Genomic DNA, 16,544 nt, shown 5'->3' on the forward strand with positions numbered 1-16,544 from the left:
GAGCCAAGATCAAAAGCTCAGTCTGGGCAACTCAATTCAAAGCACCGAGTATGTAAGGTGGAGATGATGGACAGACAGCCGGGGAAAATTGGGGAGCATTCCAAATACATGTGGTACCTGAAGCCACAGCACAGATAAGACTAGAGTGGGAAAGAGAGGAAGACTCAGAACCAAGACTTCAGGAAGAACAATGAAAGAGCTATCAGAAGAGCAGCACGTTGGAGAAGCCTGAGGGACACCCAGAGCACAAGGAGGGAAATTAGAACCCAGAAGAACAGAGTACTTCAGGGAGGACATTTTTGAAACTAAATAAACATCCACCCTTGATGCACAATTAGGAAACAAAGGTCCAAGAATGAATCAAAGAGAATTCCCTAAAAACAGACAGAGTCCGGATCTACTTCTACTCTGAACGTTCCTGAAAGAAAGAACTCAGGTAAGTAACACTAAATTCAGTCGAAATGGATAAATCCTACAAAAATGTAGATAAAAAATACATCTTTGTTTAGAGATTAGAAGATACGGACAGGGATGTGTGAACTGTATTCCATTTTGTAGAGAGAAAACATCAATACTTTGAAATCCTACAGTTTTTTTAATCTCAAAGATGTTAGATTATTTCCAGGTTGCTAAACCTTTTTTTTTTAAGATTTTATTTATTTATTTTTAGAGAGGGAAGAGAGGAAGATAGAGAGAGAGAAACATCAACATGCGGTTGGCTGGGGGTTATGGCCTGCAACCCAGGCATGTACCCTGGCTGGGAATCGAACCTGGGAATCGAACACTTTGGTTCCCAGCCCGTGCTCAATCCACTGAGCTACGCCAGCCAGGGCGCTAAACCTTTTTTAGCATGTTAAACTGTAGCACTTTCAGAGCAAAAATCAAATAGTATTCATCTCTGAACCTTTAGCATCTAGTTCAGTGCCTAAAATAAGTACTCAACTGAAAGAGAACCATAAAGAAAGGTTCGCCGAATGAAAACTGTGGGCACCAGAACACTTTTGTCCAAAGTGTGCTGGTGCTACAGCAACACGGCCTCAAAAAACAACACTCACTCCACAGAACACTTCATTTCTTTAGAAATAGAATGCTATGTGCAGAGATCTCATCCTTGTCTTGGGGGGGGGGGGGGCGTTGGGAGGACCTCTGGGCAACACATTCCACAGGTCTGAATGATAAACCCAAGTGCTGTCGGCCAGCGCAGTATCTGCAAAACTCAAGGACGTACTCCAGTGTGCCAGCCAGTATTGAATGTCTGCTCATTCATTCCCGAGAGATGTAGAAAATAGCAATGCTGAGATTTAACAGACTAGGTCCTTCCTTCCACACAAACTCAGCTAATTAAACTCATCAGTGGCGGCAGGATGACTGAAACACAACTGCTGGCACTCAGCTGATATTAAGTTCAGACGTGTTTTCTAACTTTCAGGTTAATGTTATCAGCTAAAATCTACCTACTCATATGTGTTCTCAAAAGAATGGTCTACAAAAGCAAACAAACAAACAAACAAACAAAAACCCCAAAAAGTAATCCCATCCTTTCTTTGACTAACTTTATATCAGATATTTTGGAGGGAAGCCACACATTTCTATGCGGCAAGAAAAGCATGAGTTTGGAAATAAGAATCATACCTCCAGTTGCACTGAACTATCCAGATGAATAATAACGATGATGATGAAAGGAACCCATCAAACTTATTTTGAAGCGTGAGCTTCAAATAAAAAAGTTGGAACTTGTTACTTTGCACTCAGGGATGCAGCAAACTGAGTATTTATGGAGGAAACGAAGCTCTGGATTTTAACGACATATTCTGTATTCTAGGACCCCAGTTTGAATTGATTGGTGAGCCTAGGGGTGGGGGAGGGGAGGCTAATCAGATGCAGCCTCTGTATCTCTTCCTTTGGCTAATTTATTCAAACATGAAATATGAATACAAATAATTATTACAGGGTAATAGCATTTATAAGTGGGGTTGTTATGTTCAAGATATGGTAACTTTTAAACCCTTTGGATTAAAGGCTAAAACTCAATTCTACCTCCGTGAACTGAATAGTAGAAAGCTACCTAGCTCCTTTTAAAGAAAACTGGTGGAGGCTACCTAGCCCAAGCAGAAAAGCAATTCTCAAGTCACACAACCCCCCAAAAAACTAAAGGTATTGACTTTTAGAAAGGATGTTTATAATGCTTTGGAGAAGTGCACAACAGTTTACAAGACAAATAGCAAATAATATTAAACAGCAACAAATCAGGACAGAAAATAAACGAACTTTCATACAACTTGCCTGTCTTCTCTCCAAAATGTCTTTTGCCCACAGCACTGGTCACAAGAGATCTGGCCAACACTAAGACACAGATTTGCTTAGCAGAGCTTTTCACCTTTTACCCGGAATAGTTATTTTGCGTTTTTTTAAATCCTGCCATTACATAGCACTTAAGAAATCCAAAGCAACTACAACTCTATGCTAAATGCCAAAAAATACAACCAGAAACTCCAGCAAACAGGAAGACAATTCAAAATATTTTTAGCCAAGAGCCCTGTAATGAAGTTTTTGTTGTTGTTTTTTTTAACATTCTTAATCTGAATAGTAATACCTAAACACTCTCTGGGGGTGAGGGTGGGAGATAAAGGATTTGACCCCTAAATTACATTACTAATCCCCCTTTCTACAGATATTAATGTGCTCCAGATACGCTGTTCTCCGTTTATCAAGGAATTAAAATTCATTTGCAGTTTGATTTTTTTTGCAGCGCTCTCCCATGTACTCACTTGAACGTATACACAACACGAAGGTGTGACGATGTCAGACTTACCAGGCACACAACATAACGCCCACCCAGAACTTACTCTGACTTGATTTATCCGACTACGCAAGGCATCGTCTTGATGCTAGCAAAACAAAGCGTCTGCACCACTGCCACTTCTCAATGACCAGAAATTCCTGCAAACGGTAACACCAAACTCACCCATTTCTCAAAAGAGAAACCCCCATCTTAGAAACAATCGCAAAAAAAAAAAAGGAAAAAAAACCCCACAACAACTTCTAAACCGCACATTCACGTAAATGTTTTCAAACTCAAAGCTCCAAACGCTGCGGCCAACCACACAACCGCCCACAATCACAGCGTTAGCGCCTTCTCTTCGATTTTGAAATCTGGAGCCGGAAGGGGGAAAACAAAACCCAGAAGAGTCGTCCAAACTTTCACGAAATGGGAGGAAATCATTTGAAGTTAAGGAAATGTGTTCGTCGAGAGTCAACTGTCCCATTTCCCCCGCCCCTTCCAGCGCCTGCACCGAGTCCTCCCTGCAACACTGGCGGGAGGCGGGCGTGCTGGCGGCGAGATGCTCCAGGCGAGCCCAACGTACCCCGGCCGCCGGAAGAAATGTCAGGGGCCGGGCGTCGGAGACAAAGACCAGCCCGCCCAGCGCCCGGCGCGGTCCTGCGCCCCTAACCGCCCGGCGGAGTTGGGAGCACGGCCAAAGCGCCGCCGAAGTGCGCGCCCGGGGTCCCCCCGGCCCCCCTCCCGCCGCCGCAGCGCTGGCCCACCCCCGAGCCGTTTCCCTCCCAATTTGGAAACCGCGCGCCCGGGACAAAGCGGGAGGGCGCGCCGGACGCGACGGCGGGCCGCGGGCTGCGATGCCCCTCCGTGCCCGGCGGGGACCGCTCGGCGGCGCCCCCCGTCCCTCCTCCCCCAAGCCCTCCTGTTCCCCGGCGCCCCGTCCCTCGCGGCCCCCCGCCCGCCTCCCACAAGTTCTCCCGTCCCCACCCGGAGCCCGCCCCTCGCCCGCGTTTCTTCAGCCGGCCCAGCGGTCGCCCCTCACCGGGCGGCGGGGTCCCCCGGAGCCGCCTCCTCCGCCGGGCCTCAGCCCGTCCCGCCGGCCGCCGCCTCATGTGCCCCGCGCTGCCATCGCCTTCGCCACCACCCTCGCTTCTCCTCCTCTTCGGCTTCGGCTTCGGCTTCGGCCGCCGCCGCAGCCTTCGCCTCAGTCTCCTGCCGAGGCCGGAGCCGCTCCCGCCGCCGCCCGGACCCGCGGGGAGGCGCCTGCGCACTACGCGCCGCGATGGGGGCGGGGGCGTCCCGCCGCGGCCTGGGAGCGGGGGGCGTGCGGCACGTGGCGCTCGGGTGGGAGGGGGCGTCCCAGAGCGCGCCCGCGGGGGCGCGAGCGCCTAACTTTACGCGGTCGGGGCTGCGCGCGCTCCCGGGCGATCCGGGGCACGGTGGAGGCGCGGCGCGCGTGGAGCTCCCACCCGCGTGAGTTCTGCACGGTGGACGCAGATTTCTCTGAGTCAATACATTCCAACAGCTTGACTCCCAAGACCGGGGTGCCCCGTGGCAGGGCCGCCCTCGGAGCGGGCGGCTAACGGCGCAGTGAGGACACGCCCTTACCTGGATACTCTTGGTGGGTCCAGCTAGTCCCGGAGTCGTCCTCGGCGCTCCGCTAGGGCCCTGGTCCGGTGTACCTCGAGATGCTGATGTCCCTTTCTGGGTTCTGCTCTGAAGTTATTCGAGAATCCTACGAGCCCTTGGTAGGCTTACCATTCTAGCTCCTTTGGTTAGTGGCTTCTAGAGGCGTTTCTAGATACGTTTGAAGTCCTAGACCTCTCGGATTAACGAGACCCTAATAGGCCATTTCCTCTTAACTCCTTGCATCCCAGCAGTCTGAAGACTTCTAAAAGTTCCTATGCATAGGAATCTCCCGTCTTGAACAGCCTGGTGAGAATCTGAAAATTCCTTAAATACTTGAAGTAGCATGAGTCAGTGCACAACAAGAAGACGTACCGAGGAGATGATGGGGAAGTACTCTGCACGGTGTCTGCCAGCTCTCATCCTCCCGAGTCATCTCATTTGACCGTCACTATACGAGAGGATAAGCTTTTATTTCACCCGTTTAACCAGAGAGGAGATTAAGCTCTAACGAGTGAGGTTCAACTCCCACCCCCCCCACCCCACCCCCGTGCAACCTGCACCCAGAAAGCAGGGTCCAGCCCTGACAGCTAGCCCAGAGGTTGAAAAACTTAAGGGCTAGGCACCTGGCCCACTAACAAAGTTTTGTTTGGCCAGTACGGTGTTTTCCAAAAATATGAATAAATTGACAAATTTTTAAAAAAACTATTTCTGGCTTCTCACTAAAATGTTCAAAACATGTGTTCACTTTGAGCCCCTATATTCGAGTGGCAGCTACTTCCGAGTAACATCCGTTTATCCAGGGCAGGCGCTGTCCCCATTCAGCTGCTTGGGCTCTGTGCTTAAGTTCTCTTCCCGCTCCCCACTCCCCGCACCTCCCTTCTTGCCATGCCCCAGTCCTGTCCCCAATCATCACATTTCCTCTACAGATGTATTCAAAATGACAAGTTATGAAGACTGAATTTATGAAAATTTAAATAAAGAACACGTTAAAGTAGCACAGGTGACACATTATACATGCTGATTGAAACGTTAAACCTCTCACATATATATATATTGCTAAAAGCAAGTACAAATTGGTACAAATCGCTTTGGAAAACGGGCACTATCTACTAACGCTGAATCTGCGGAAGGATACACTATGACTCCATGGAATTTCCACAGAAATGTGTATAAATGTTCACCAAAATACTTGTACTCAAGTATTTTTTTTCTTTTTTCTTTTTGGAAGCCCCACCCCCTAGGAGTATTAATAGCAGCACTATTTGTAGAAGCCAAAAAAAAAAACTGGAAACCACAAAACCCACCAACCATAGAAAGGATAGATAAATTGCATTATATTCACACAATGGTACATTACGCAGCAATGAGAATGAACAATCACAATGACACACAGTAAGACAGGTGAATCTCACAAAACCTTCCATTTATGTAAGTTCAAAAACAGGCAAAACGAATGTGAGCTGTTAGAAGCAAGGGTAGTAGTTAACCCAATGGAAGAATAGTTACTGGAAAGGAGCGTGAGAACTGCTTAGGGGCTGGTCCTGTTCTGTTAATCCGGATGCTGAATACACAGGCGTGTTCAGCTGCCACATCTGAGCTACGCGCTTTTGTGGGCATATTAGGACTTCAGTAAAAGTCTTTAGCCCTGGCTGGTGTATCTCAGTGGATTGAGCGCGGGCTGCGAACCAAAGTGTCGCAGGTTCAATTCCCAGTCAGGGTACATGCCTGGGTTGCAGGCCATGACCCCCAGCAACCACACATTGATGTTTCTCTCTCTCTATCTCCCTCCCTTCCCTCTCTAAAAATAAATAAATAAAATCTTTTAAAAAAATCTTTAATGTGGTGTTAAAGCATTTGATTATGTATGTGTGTATATAGCATATATGTATATAAAGAATATAAACAAATGTACAGGGTTTACAGTTGTATGTGAAACTGTTTATTTTTGTATTATGAATTATTGTCTTATTTTCCATACAAACAGTGGTAAATCTACTTTTGCCCCACCCTGTAGCATGTATTATTTATGTGCATAATTAATATATAATTAATGTTTATTAAAGATTTTCTCATGTATTCATAGATAAATCTGCGGGGGGAAGGCTTCCCATCTTTTAGCACTGGCCACTGGTCATGGAGGTTGAGAACACCACACTTTTTGCTCCTGTTACTTACTACCAAAGGGATTCAGAACGAGCCTCTGCAAGGTGCGTCACTCTGACACGTGAATCCTTTTGAACTGATGGCAGTTGAGATCCTGGGGGCTCAAAAAATGTCCACCTGTCCCTTGAAGAATTTAAGTCATGGGCCTTGCTCATAATGAGCGTTATCACCACAAATAAATATTTATGACCTATCTATAAGGCAGGGCAAACTTTTAATTACTGAATATCTGCTTTTCTTATCGCCCCATAAATGACCTCCCCCCTGCTTTACCTCATCCATAGCTCAGAATGCCATATACACCTCGTTTTCCCTTTTGGTCTGTACAGGTGGGGTCTCTGACTCACCCATCGGGGGGGGGTTTCCTCACATAGGTACATCATGAAATCTGGCCACTTCCTTCATCTGCCTCGTGTCTATTTGATTTTCAGACCAGCGGAAAGAACCTAGAAGGGTGGAGGAAAGTTTCTTCCTCCCCCACACTCCGAGTTTGCGGTCCCGTCTCTCTTCTGGTAGAGCAAACTTTTAAAGGGGGCGATAATGAGACCCAAGGCAGTTAAGCTGTTGTACCTGCAGACAGTTTAAAAACCAGAAATATAACCAAAGGCCATTGTCTCCTACGTGAGACTCTTCTTTCTCTCCTCGGTCACACTGCCAGCTATTGACATCCTTTCATCTAATTGTTGACGGGAGAGACCTGGCTCTTCGTGCTGACACATGTCAAGAATTACATATCAGCAAATCTAGTAGTATGTAATCAGTTTATTAGTGGTCCGCTTCCATGGAAGAGAACAGGACCGGGTAGAGTAGGGGGTAAAAGGCAAAGTTTCAGAGCAAAGCAGGGTGAGAAAAACAAGAGAGGCTGGAGACCAGGGTGGCAAGCCCCTGGGCAGCCTGAGGCCGGGTGGCCAGAGGCCCTGTGGCCCGAGAGCCAAGAGCCAGAGAACCCCTGAGCCCCCAAGAGCGGGAGAGCATCCTGAGCCAGAGAGAGAGAGAGAGAGAGATCTTTGTTCTCAGCACTTATATAGTTGTTGGGACAGGAGAGAAAAAGTTACATATTGATTAACGAGTAAATGTGGCGCCAGCTTTCCTGGGGGAATGTGACTACCCAAATTTGGGGATGAATGGGGGTCTGTCCACCCGAATTCTTATCTTGCTCCAGACCTCATTTGGTCATCCTGTTGTAAAACAAATACGTGACAGGAGGCAGTTAATTAAAATTGGGGCAATTTCCAAAGTTATTTATGGGCTTTTTCTGTAAGCATCAGGGACTCCCTCCTAAAATAGATAGTGACCAGAGGTAGGCAATTCACCAAAGTTGTTTTATGGGCTCTTTCTTTAGGCACCAGGGACCCTCTCCCACATTCAGGCCTTGGGATGAAAGCACAGTTTCAAGGCTTTCTTTCTTGTTAATATAGTGTTTCTTGTGATATTGAAACACCTGGCAATATTATCAAAACAGGCTTAGGACTGCTGAGTTAGCATGTGAGACTCGTCTCCTTCCTCCTCCCTGCCTCGGTTTACTATTTATTCTACCTAATTGGTAAAAGGTGTTTCCTGGCAACCAGGGTGCTAAATGCTGGCCAGTGACAGTACTGCAGTCTCAGAGTTCTTCCTATGCTGTCTCCTGCTTCATAATTACAGGCGGGAAACCAAGGCCAGAAACCTGAGCCAGAGGATCTCCAGACTGGGCAGTCACCAGGGGCCAGAGCAGACCAGGGTGGCTGCTAGAGTGGGCGCCCCCGGAAGGGAGGGCCACAGCACACAGCCCGGCTTCCAGAGCAGGGCCCAGCACAGCGTAGCTGCTTAGAAAATAGGTGCAGAATGAACGAGCGAAGGGAGGCTCGCTCTTCCCAGCACAAAGAGGCTACGAGGGGGAAGAAAAAGAAAAGCCTCAAGTTTCACACAGGGAAATGGGGCTGGTTTCCAGCCCCTGGCAGGGAGGAGCGGAGCCCAGTGCTGTGAGAACATCACTGTATTCACATGGGGCCCAGGCAGAAAAAGATCAAAACCCAATTTGAGAACTTTGAGAGTCGCCCTGGGGCTCTGCGGTTTGGGAACGGTAAGGTCAACTTGAAGACTGCAGTGTGTCACTATTTCCATGACACATTTTCCAGGGTCTCCACTTGGCTGGTAAACTCAGAACAAATTCTTCTGTGCTGGGGGATGGGCGCAGAGGCCCAGAGAGGTGGGATTCGAGAAAGCTCCCTGTAGGCCGCCGGAAGCAGCCCTGCCTGCCCCCAGACAGGCCGATCATAAGGATTGTTAAAGAAGCTCTTGCCGACCCTACTAACAGCAGGGCGTGGGTATTAGTAACGCAACTCCTCCCCCATAATCCCCGGCAGTTTCAGCTAACCTGGCGGGACACATTGTACTGCTTCTCCCTGCCACAGGATGTTGACTGAAGCAGATTTTTTTTGTTGTAAATTTTTTTTTGAATAGGTAACACAAGAAGGAGCGGTAAGGTGAGCCCCCACCAGCGTTTCCCAGAGCCTGGTTAGCACTTTCTTGTACGTTAACGTTGAATTTTAAACTACGATCAATCCACTTGCAAATGAGGAACAGGTGAAGTCCGTGCCGGAGTTGGGGGTGAGAATAAGACAGGAGAGTGAGAAGCCAGGAAAAATCCCTTGGGGAGTGGAATCGGGAAACAGAGACGGATGGCTGAGCACACTGGCTTTGCGATGTGCAGCCAGGTGCACACGGTCACGGGGCAGAAGGCCTGGCAGGGGCACAACTGGGAGAACAAGGACCTCACCCCCAGGGCAACCTTTCCTCCCTGGAGACGACATCCAGGCCTCAGGGCGTTTCAGCTCCAGGCCCGGAAGAGCAGCAAAACCAGGTGGGCTACGCCAGAAGCAGGTGCAATGACTAAGGACCCCCTGCCTGTCACTGACCAATCAGGGGAGACCACGACCCTGAAAGGGCGCACCTGGGGATCTGATGACTATTCTACTGGAACCCTCCCCTGAGCCCTCCCCTGAGATTCCCGAAAGAAAAAGATAAAAGCCTTGAGACAAAGGACCCAGGGTGCACATCCTCTCCCTCTGGGGAGCAGCCCGAGCCATTTCCTTTCCCTTCTTCTTCCCCCACAAGCACGAGTCTCCTAAACTCTAAGGCAATGGCAGCTGGCAGCTTGTCCCGGGCTCATCCCCTGAACCTGCCCCCTGAGGCCTCTTTTCTCTGCCTTCCCAGCGAGCTAAGGCAGCCCCCGACCTACGCCCTCCTGTTATTTCTCCCGTGCTCAGCCCTTCCTGGTGTCGCTGTCCCTAGCTTTAGTAAATGCATCCGCACAGCTACCTGGACTCCTGCTGCGAAGTCTCTCCTACACGAAGTCAAGAACCCACCCACTACAGCTGGCCCTAGGCAGGCCGGCTCAGGCCCCCTGCCCGGTAACAGGAAGAAAGGTGCAGGAGGGGGACGAAGAGACCTGCTCTGGTACTCCCACCCGGCAAGGACATCTGGACAGGCCCACACACCGTGCCCTGGCCCGGGACCCACTCTACCTCGGGGGCAGGCAGGGGAGCAGGTGCACGGTCCCGGAACGGCTGGAAGCCCTGGGTTTAGAAGTTTGCTCTGCCCGGCTGTTTGTACTTGTCTACCAGAATTTCTAAGACAATGTGAGCAAGAGATGATGAAATGCACGTGAAATCGCATTATTAGTAGTTAGGGTTAATTTTCTACTGTCCCGTGGTAGGTCGTGGTCATCATCATTGGTTGGATAACTGGGCTGTTTCCTTGTGGGATCTGGCTAAACAATTAAACTCGCTGAGCCTTGCTTTCCTCATCCGTAAGATGGGCGTGATGACATCTAAGGGTCGGGGCTGCTGTGAGGGTTAAATAAGATATGCAAAGTGCCTGAACCTCATACACTGTCAAGGCAACAGTCCCTTTCCCTAGTGTGCTGCAGAGGAAGCTGGGTGTGTGTGGATGTTCCAAAGCCCCCAACACGAGGACCTTAGCAAAACATTACAAATCCCCGCATCACACACGTGTCATCTGAGACTGGTTTCTACTGCTGTCCTTCTGCAGCTCGGAACCATTCCTTCACAAGACAGGGTTCTATACCATCGGAATCGCTGCAGTCTGATTCGGCCTTCTAATTCCCACTATCAACACCCGCTTAGAAGTTTTCCAAATATGTGGCAGTCTCCCCAGAAAGATTAGTGGGTCCCAACAGCATTTTTCTGGCCTCAGGCCGGTGGCTCTTGGGGCTGTCCTTGGACAATTGCCGTAAGGTCCTTGGAACTCTGTGCCTGTTTTCAGAAGGAGGGGTTGTTAAACCCTCCCCAACTCAGGCGCCTACTAGGGGCTGCCTCAGCCCGGCCACATTGTCTGGAAACTTCCATTGCCTCTGCCTGTTCCTGGTACCCCACTCTCTGCCTCTCTGGGCCCGAGACACTACTAAGGGGCTTGATGTTTTCTTCTCTGGGACACCCCCAACCCTTTAGCCTGGGTCCTTCCCACTCCAGCCCAACTCAGAGCACCCCCTGTTCCTCGTCCAATTCACCCTCCACCATCCCCTCACTCACAGCCCTCCACAGCTCGAGGGAAAGGCTGCAGGTCCCTCCCTTCCATTTCGTTCCCTCAATTCCCTTGGGCTTATATATAGCACAGCTGCGCCTTAGATTGTGCGGAGCTTCAAGTCCTAGCCCCCCCTCCCCTCCCCTTTTCCTCCCCCAACACACCAGGGAGCCTGAAGCTGCTGGCTAAGGTAGGGAAGCCCAGCAAGAGGAGGCAGTAGGGGGCGTTTCAGAGGGACAGGAAAGGGTGGGCTGCACTGGGGACCACCCGGAATCTGTCGTCAGGGACTTTCCACTTCTCCCCCAGCCTGCTAACCGTGCCCTGCCACTTGCTCTTTCTGAAGAAAGAGGAACAGGCGGAGTGTGCTGGGAATTCTCACCATCATCTTACTTAACCATTAAGATGATCCTGCGGGTGCCTGCTGTCTCCAGTTCACCGACGGCGTAGACTCGAAGGGGTCGAGCGGTAGAAGGGCGAGCATGTAGAGGGTGGGTGGTCAAGCAGCTAAGTGACCCACGTCTGGCGCCAGCCCGCACCCTGGACCCCCAGCCCGTCAGCCTCATTCGGTCAAAGCCTGCAAACTAGAATTTCTGTTCATGGGATCTGACCTGGAAGAAAGAAGTTTACTAAGCAAATTACTCCCGTAGAAGTGCTGCAAACAAAATAATTATTAAAGACTTGGCACATTAACAAAAATGTTATCATAATTTTATCTTACATGCTGACTAAAGCAAGACTCTCTGGAAGTCTGTTCCTTAAAAGATCTGTGTGTCTTCTAAATGTTTTTTTGGAAATAAAAAGCAATTTTCTCCCATTTCAGGACTTCCCCTGCACTATACAGTCCGTAATAGTGAGACTGGATTTCAGGAAAGGCGAGCAGTCTGGACCGTTTTCTCTACGTCCCTCCCTGGGACCTGGGGCGAGACATCTAACCCAAGCCTCAGTGTTTCATCAGTGACATGGGAAGAGCAATAGTAACAGTGCTGTCTTCATAGCTATTGTAAGGATTATTCAGTGAATAAAATATAATCTACTGAATGCAACGAGCACACTTTCAGCTCTTAGGTGCTCCGTAAATCATAGCAACTATTATTCTTTTCTCAGTTCAGCGCTGGGTTGCTGTGGAGCCTCGGCATGATCTCAGCAGGGAGATGCTGAACTTCACCCTCCGGCAGGGGTGCCCAGCCTGTGGCCTGTGGGCTGCGTGCAGCCCAGGGTGGCTGTGAATGCAGCCCAGCACAAAACCGTAAATTTACTTAAAACATTAGGAGATTTCGTGTGTGTGTGATTATGTGCCGCAATGTACTTAATGTGTGGCCCAAGACAGCTCTTCCTCCAGTGTGACGCAGAGACGCCAAAAGGTTGGACACCCCTGCCGGAGCTTAGTTCCTGTTTTCTAAAGGGCTTGGAGTTGATCTGGATTCTTGCCCTGTCTCATCCAGACATTTCTACTCCCCCCGAACCCCCGCCACCTCTGGGCTAGATCATCCATCTCCCGAGAATTCAGGCCACTGTTGGGACCGGGAGAGGCAGCAGGGGAGAGTGTGTGAATGGCTGGGAGGAGAGTTCCCAGGGACACTGGGGACACGTGAAGGCCTTGGGGAGTTGCTGTGACCCTGGGTCTCTTCCTGGAGCAGTGAGTGCTGGGGAGAGAAAAGAGAGACATCAGCTGCTGGACGAGTTTCCAGCGCTGAAAAGCCCCTTCTGGACCGACGCATGGGGCTGAGGGTAATTGAGGGAAGGAGCAAAGGCCTGGGACGGAGTGGGACTCTCCAGAGTGCATCGCAATCTTTCTCCACTTGCTCGGCCAGAAGATACTTTTCCTAATTGAGTGGCATGATCGATTGGCATTCCTAAGCTTCAGTATCAATCTGGCGAGGCTTTCAGCCTGGCCAGCCTCCCGGAAAGCGGCTCAGGAGCACAGACTTTGGCGCCAGCCAGACCCGGGTTCAGCTCAGGCACTGCTGTTTCCTAGGTGTGTATCCTTGGACAAATCCGATAGCCTCTCGGAAGCTCAGTTCCCTCATCTATAAACAAACAACTGCTCGCCCTGGCTGGTGTGGCTCAGTGGATTGAGTGTTGGCCTGCGAACCAAAGGGTCGGTGGTTCGATTCCCAGTCAGGGCACACCCCCAGCGGGGGTACACACGAGAGGCAACTGCACATGGATGTTTCTCTCCCTCTCTTTCTCCTTCCCTTCCCCTCTCTCTGAAAATAAATAAAATCTTTAAACAAACAAACAAACAAACAGCTGCTTACCATGGAGCATAGTACAGAGGTCGCAGTGCAAGTGTCTAGAACAGAATAGGCACTAACACTGGTCACTGTCACCTCTGTAACCTGAGTGGCATTACCCGCAGGCGGTGTGAAGAGCCCCAGAGATGTGAGGGAAGTCCCGGTTGTTCCAAACTCCTGAACAAATCTCCTCGGTCCAGAAAGCATCCTTGAAGGCATCAAGACCAGACCAGAGAGCCTGCCTCCCACAGTTGGAACATTTTCTTTCCAGCCCGCATTGTTCATAAGAGTATTTGAGGCACTATACTTCACGGGAGAACCCCGGATCCCTGCCCATCCTTGCCTCTATGTTCCCATCTCGGTTCTCCAGACCGAGCCCACCGTTGACCCAGCCATTCATGTCCATGCGAATTAAAAGATTAAACCTGCGTCAGGGCTCCTTTCCATGTGGTTTTTCCTTGCTCTCCAGTGCCTGCAGGCCAGCCTGAAACTCAGCAGACGTGGGGTTAAGACCAATGCCCTGACCTATCTCCTCCCCTCTCCATTCCCGACTTCAAAGTCTCCATAAAGCCGGCTGCTGCTTCTCCCACCCCAGAGGGGCAGCTTCATCATCGGCTCTTGGCCGGTTCAACGGACGCTGAGCCCTGGCCCGGCCGTGCGCAGTCCACTTCCTAGCCATCTCCCACGGTAAGCACCAGCGTGCTGAGGGCCCGTAGGGAAAGGAGGGGCAAGCAGGTATCAAAGTTGCCTCAAGCGGGGAGTTTGTTTCGCGGTTAGATTTAGAAGGCAGCTCACAGGCGAGAACCCCGGGGCTGGGATGCTGTCTAGTTTGCAATCAGAGCAGACATTTGCAGGGGTCAGCAAGTAGAGCAATAGGGGTCACCAGCCCAGGGATGGCGGCAGGGGGTTGCTATATGCAAAGACACTGGCAAGACATGGACCTGGAAATGGGAACAGCTCAGGGACCAGAGTTTGTTCCGTGAGCATTCATGTGCAAAACCCAAGCTAAAAGCATACACAAATCCGTGTCTGATTGCTTTGCTCGCTGGCTCTGGTGATTGGGCAGCCACCTCTGAGCCTGGGATGGCTCTGGCTCCCTGGGGCCAGATCCTGCTCTGTAGCTCCCTCAGGAGCAACTGTCACCAACTCAAGGCCAGTTGGGGGTGGGGGGGTCCCAAGGTTCAAAGCCTTTTCCTCCCAACCCTCGCCTGTGGATTTTTCCAGCTGCTTTTTTTTGGCCCAAGGATGATACTCACAGGGGTGCAGACTGGGGAGGGGGAAGCAGGGAAAACGGTGAAGTCAGAACAGGCTGGGGGAAGAGGCCGATGTTCAGGAGACTGGGAAACGGCACCAGAGGTCCAGCGTCTGCGACGGGACACCTGGGCTACCATTTCAGGCAGCAGCATGGTGAGGGTCTCGGAGGGAGGGCAGCCTTCTCTTTTCCACCCCCCACTGAGGAACGCTGCAGTTCTGATCGTGGGGCACCTCCTTCCAGGGCTGGGCTGAAGCCTAGGCACCCCAGCTGCTGGCCTCGGGGTGGGGGGGCAGGATCATGTCTGCTGACAAAGGCTGGCCGGTGCCCCCCGAAGGTGAGGACAGCGTGTCTGAGAAGCTCCTGAGGAAGACCAGGGAGTCTCCCCTGGTGCCTATAGGTGAGTGGGACAGGAAGGAACAGGGAGGGGCGTGGAGGGGGGCCTTCTTTGAGAGAACACCCCTCCAAGTCCTTCCAAAGAGTGGAGCAGAGCACTCAAGGGGTCCCACACACTGAACAGTCAATAGCCAGGAGTGAGCCAACAGCAGAGGTGTCCAGGGGACAAAGGGACACCCCTCCACAATGAAATGAGGAGGTCTGGTTGGGTGGAGGTGGCGGCCGAGTGGGTGCCTGGGATTTGGGGAAACGTGGGGCACCAACACCAGTGTCGGGGGGCGGGGGGAGGAAGGGGCAGTTCGGGACCCCCCAGGGCTTTCTTCCTGAAGGCCTGGGGAAGCAGGAAAACGGCTGCACCAGGATGCCCAGAGCAGAGCTGACGGGGGGTGGGAGTCATGATGATGGGCTATTTGTGTATGGGAGAGGGGCACCACCAGCGGGGGCAGCCACTTTGAAAATGCCCCCCAGAGGAACCAAATAACCGCCCCAACAACCCTTGAAGCTGCACCAAAGCGGCTGTTCATCCAGACGCCCGGTCTGCCTAGTGAGGTGTATCTCTCATCAAGAGTGATGCGCTTCGTGGATGAGGCCCAGGTCACGTTCTCCGACTACAGGCCTAGGAGGCTGCCTGGTGGTGGCGGCCTACAGGATTTACCGGCTGAAGGCTCGCGGCACCACCAGGATGTCCATACACCTGATTCACACCCGCGTGGCGGCGCAGGCCTGCGCGGTGGGCGCCATCATGCTGGGTGAGTGGGGCCCCGGGAGGGTGAACGGGAGCGGAGTTCTGACAGTCAAGGGACCGTGATTTCAGTCCATGCTCCCCGTGCGAGGCTCCGTGTCGAGTCCTTGGTGACACCGCCATGCCGAGACACTTTCAGGGGTCCCTGGTTAATCTCCTGTCCCAGGCCTGTGGGCACAGTGTGCAGTCTGGGTCACGGCAAGTGTGTCCCAGAGGTGAGAAAAAATGTGCAGCAGAACCCAGGCCGAATCTCTCTTCCTCTGTGGATCACCAGAGCCAGAGATGAAAATAACTAGACAGCTGAGTGACAGGGGACAAACCCTTTTCTCCCATCCTTGGTTTCCCCGCGTGTAACGTGATCACCATCCCCGGCTTGCCTACCGCCCAGGTTGCTCAGATAGAAATGCACTTGACATGCTTTGTGAGCTGTCGGATGGGTTGCTTCCCCAGGCTGTGCGGTCAGGCGCTTACAGCAGCCGGGGAGCCCTGGGGTACAAAGACAGGCGGGCAGGCTGGACTCTCCAGGGGCCAGCTGGAGCCAGAGCATGGGGACTCTGCTCTGCTGTCACTCCTCCCTGGGACACCTGGGAGGGTCAGGGGGTGGGTGAAACTCGCAACGCCAAGGGGCATTTTCCCGTCTCCCTCACGCAGGTGCCGTGTACACCATGTACAGAGACTACATCAAGAGAACAGCGCAGGATGCGGGGGGAAAGTAGGTTCCCACGGCCCAGGGCGGACAGACCCTCCCAAGGACCCCTGCCACGTTCCTAATAAAGGAGTTTCGCAGACAATCGACAAGTCTCTTGTTCACCTGGGGGAGGGCAG

General features: G+C 51.5%; 2 protein-coding genes across 5 annotated transcripts in view; one reads left to right on the top strand and one right to left on the bottom strand.

Moving 5' to 3' along the window:
- Positions 1-4,605, bottom strand: part of GJC1 (gap junction protein gamma 1) — a 29,472-nt gene extending 24,867 nt beyond the window's left edge. Inside the window, exon 1 of one of the 3 annotated variants that reach the window (XM_036034020.1) lies at positions 4,388-4,605. The gene's annotated coding sequence lies outside the window, so the exon portion shown is untranslated. Of the gene's footprint in view, positions 1-3,365; positions 3,390-3,821; positions 4,020-4,387 lie in introns of those variants that run through there. The other 2 variants (XM_028520162.2, XM_036034021.1) reach the window with 2 other exon arrangements.
- Positions 4,606-13,809: 9,204 nt separating this feature from the next.
- Positions 13,810-16,507, top strand: HIGD1B (HIG1 hypoxia inducible domain family member 1B). 2 transcript variants are annotated; one of them, XM_036034022.1, is made up of 4 exons: positions 13,810-14,016; positions 14,825-14,981; positions 15,592-15,707; positions 16,371-16,507. In XM_036034022.1, the coding sequence occupies exons 2-4, from the start codon at positions 14,882-14,884 to the stop codon at positions 16,488-16,490; spliced, it is 336 nt and encodes a 111-aa protein (XP_035889915.1). In that variant the 5' UTR covers positions 13,810-14,016; positions 14,825-14,881; the 3' UTR covers positions 16,491-16,507. The 2 variants fall into 2 exon arrangements, with proteins under 2 accessions (XP_035889915.1, XP_028377954.1); XM_028522153.2 differs by lacking the exon at positions 13,810-14,016 and having other exon boundaries at positions 14,591-14,981; positions 15,592-15,726.
- Positions 16,508-16,544: the final 37 nt, after the last annotated feature.

This window comes from Phyllostomus discolor, chromosome 8 (assembly GCF_004126475.2).
Source record: "Phyllostomus discolor isolate MPI-MPIP mPhyDis1 chromosome 8, mPhyDis1.pri.v3, whole genome shotgun sequence".
NCBI lineage: Eukaryota > Metazoa > Chordata > Mammalia > Chiroptera > Phyllostomidae > Phyllostomus > Phyllostomus discolor.

Coding starts and splice junctions, on each gene's coding strand:
- HIGD1B (XM_036034022.1), top strand. CDS start 14,882: ATGTCTGCTGACAAAGGCTGGCCGGTGCCCCCCGAAGGTGAGGACAGC. Junction 14,982..15,591: donor GTCTCCCCTGGTGCCTATAG/GTGAGTGGGACA, acceptor CTCCGACTACAG/GCCTAGGAGGCTGCCTGGTG. Junction 15,708..16,370: donor TGGCGGCGCAGGCCTGCGCG/GTGGGCGCCATC, acceptor TCCCTCACGCAG/GTGCCGTGTACACCATGTAC.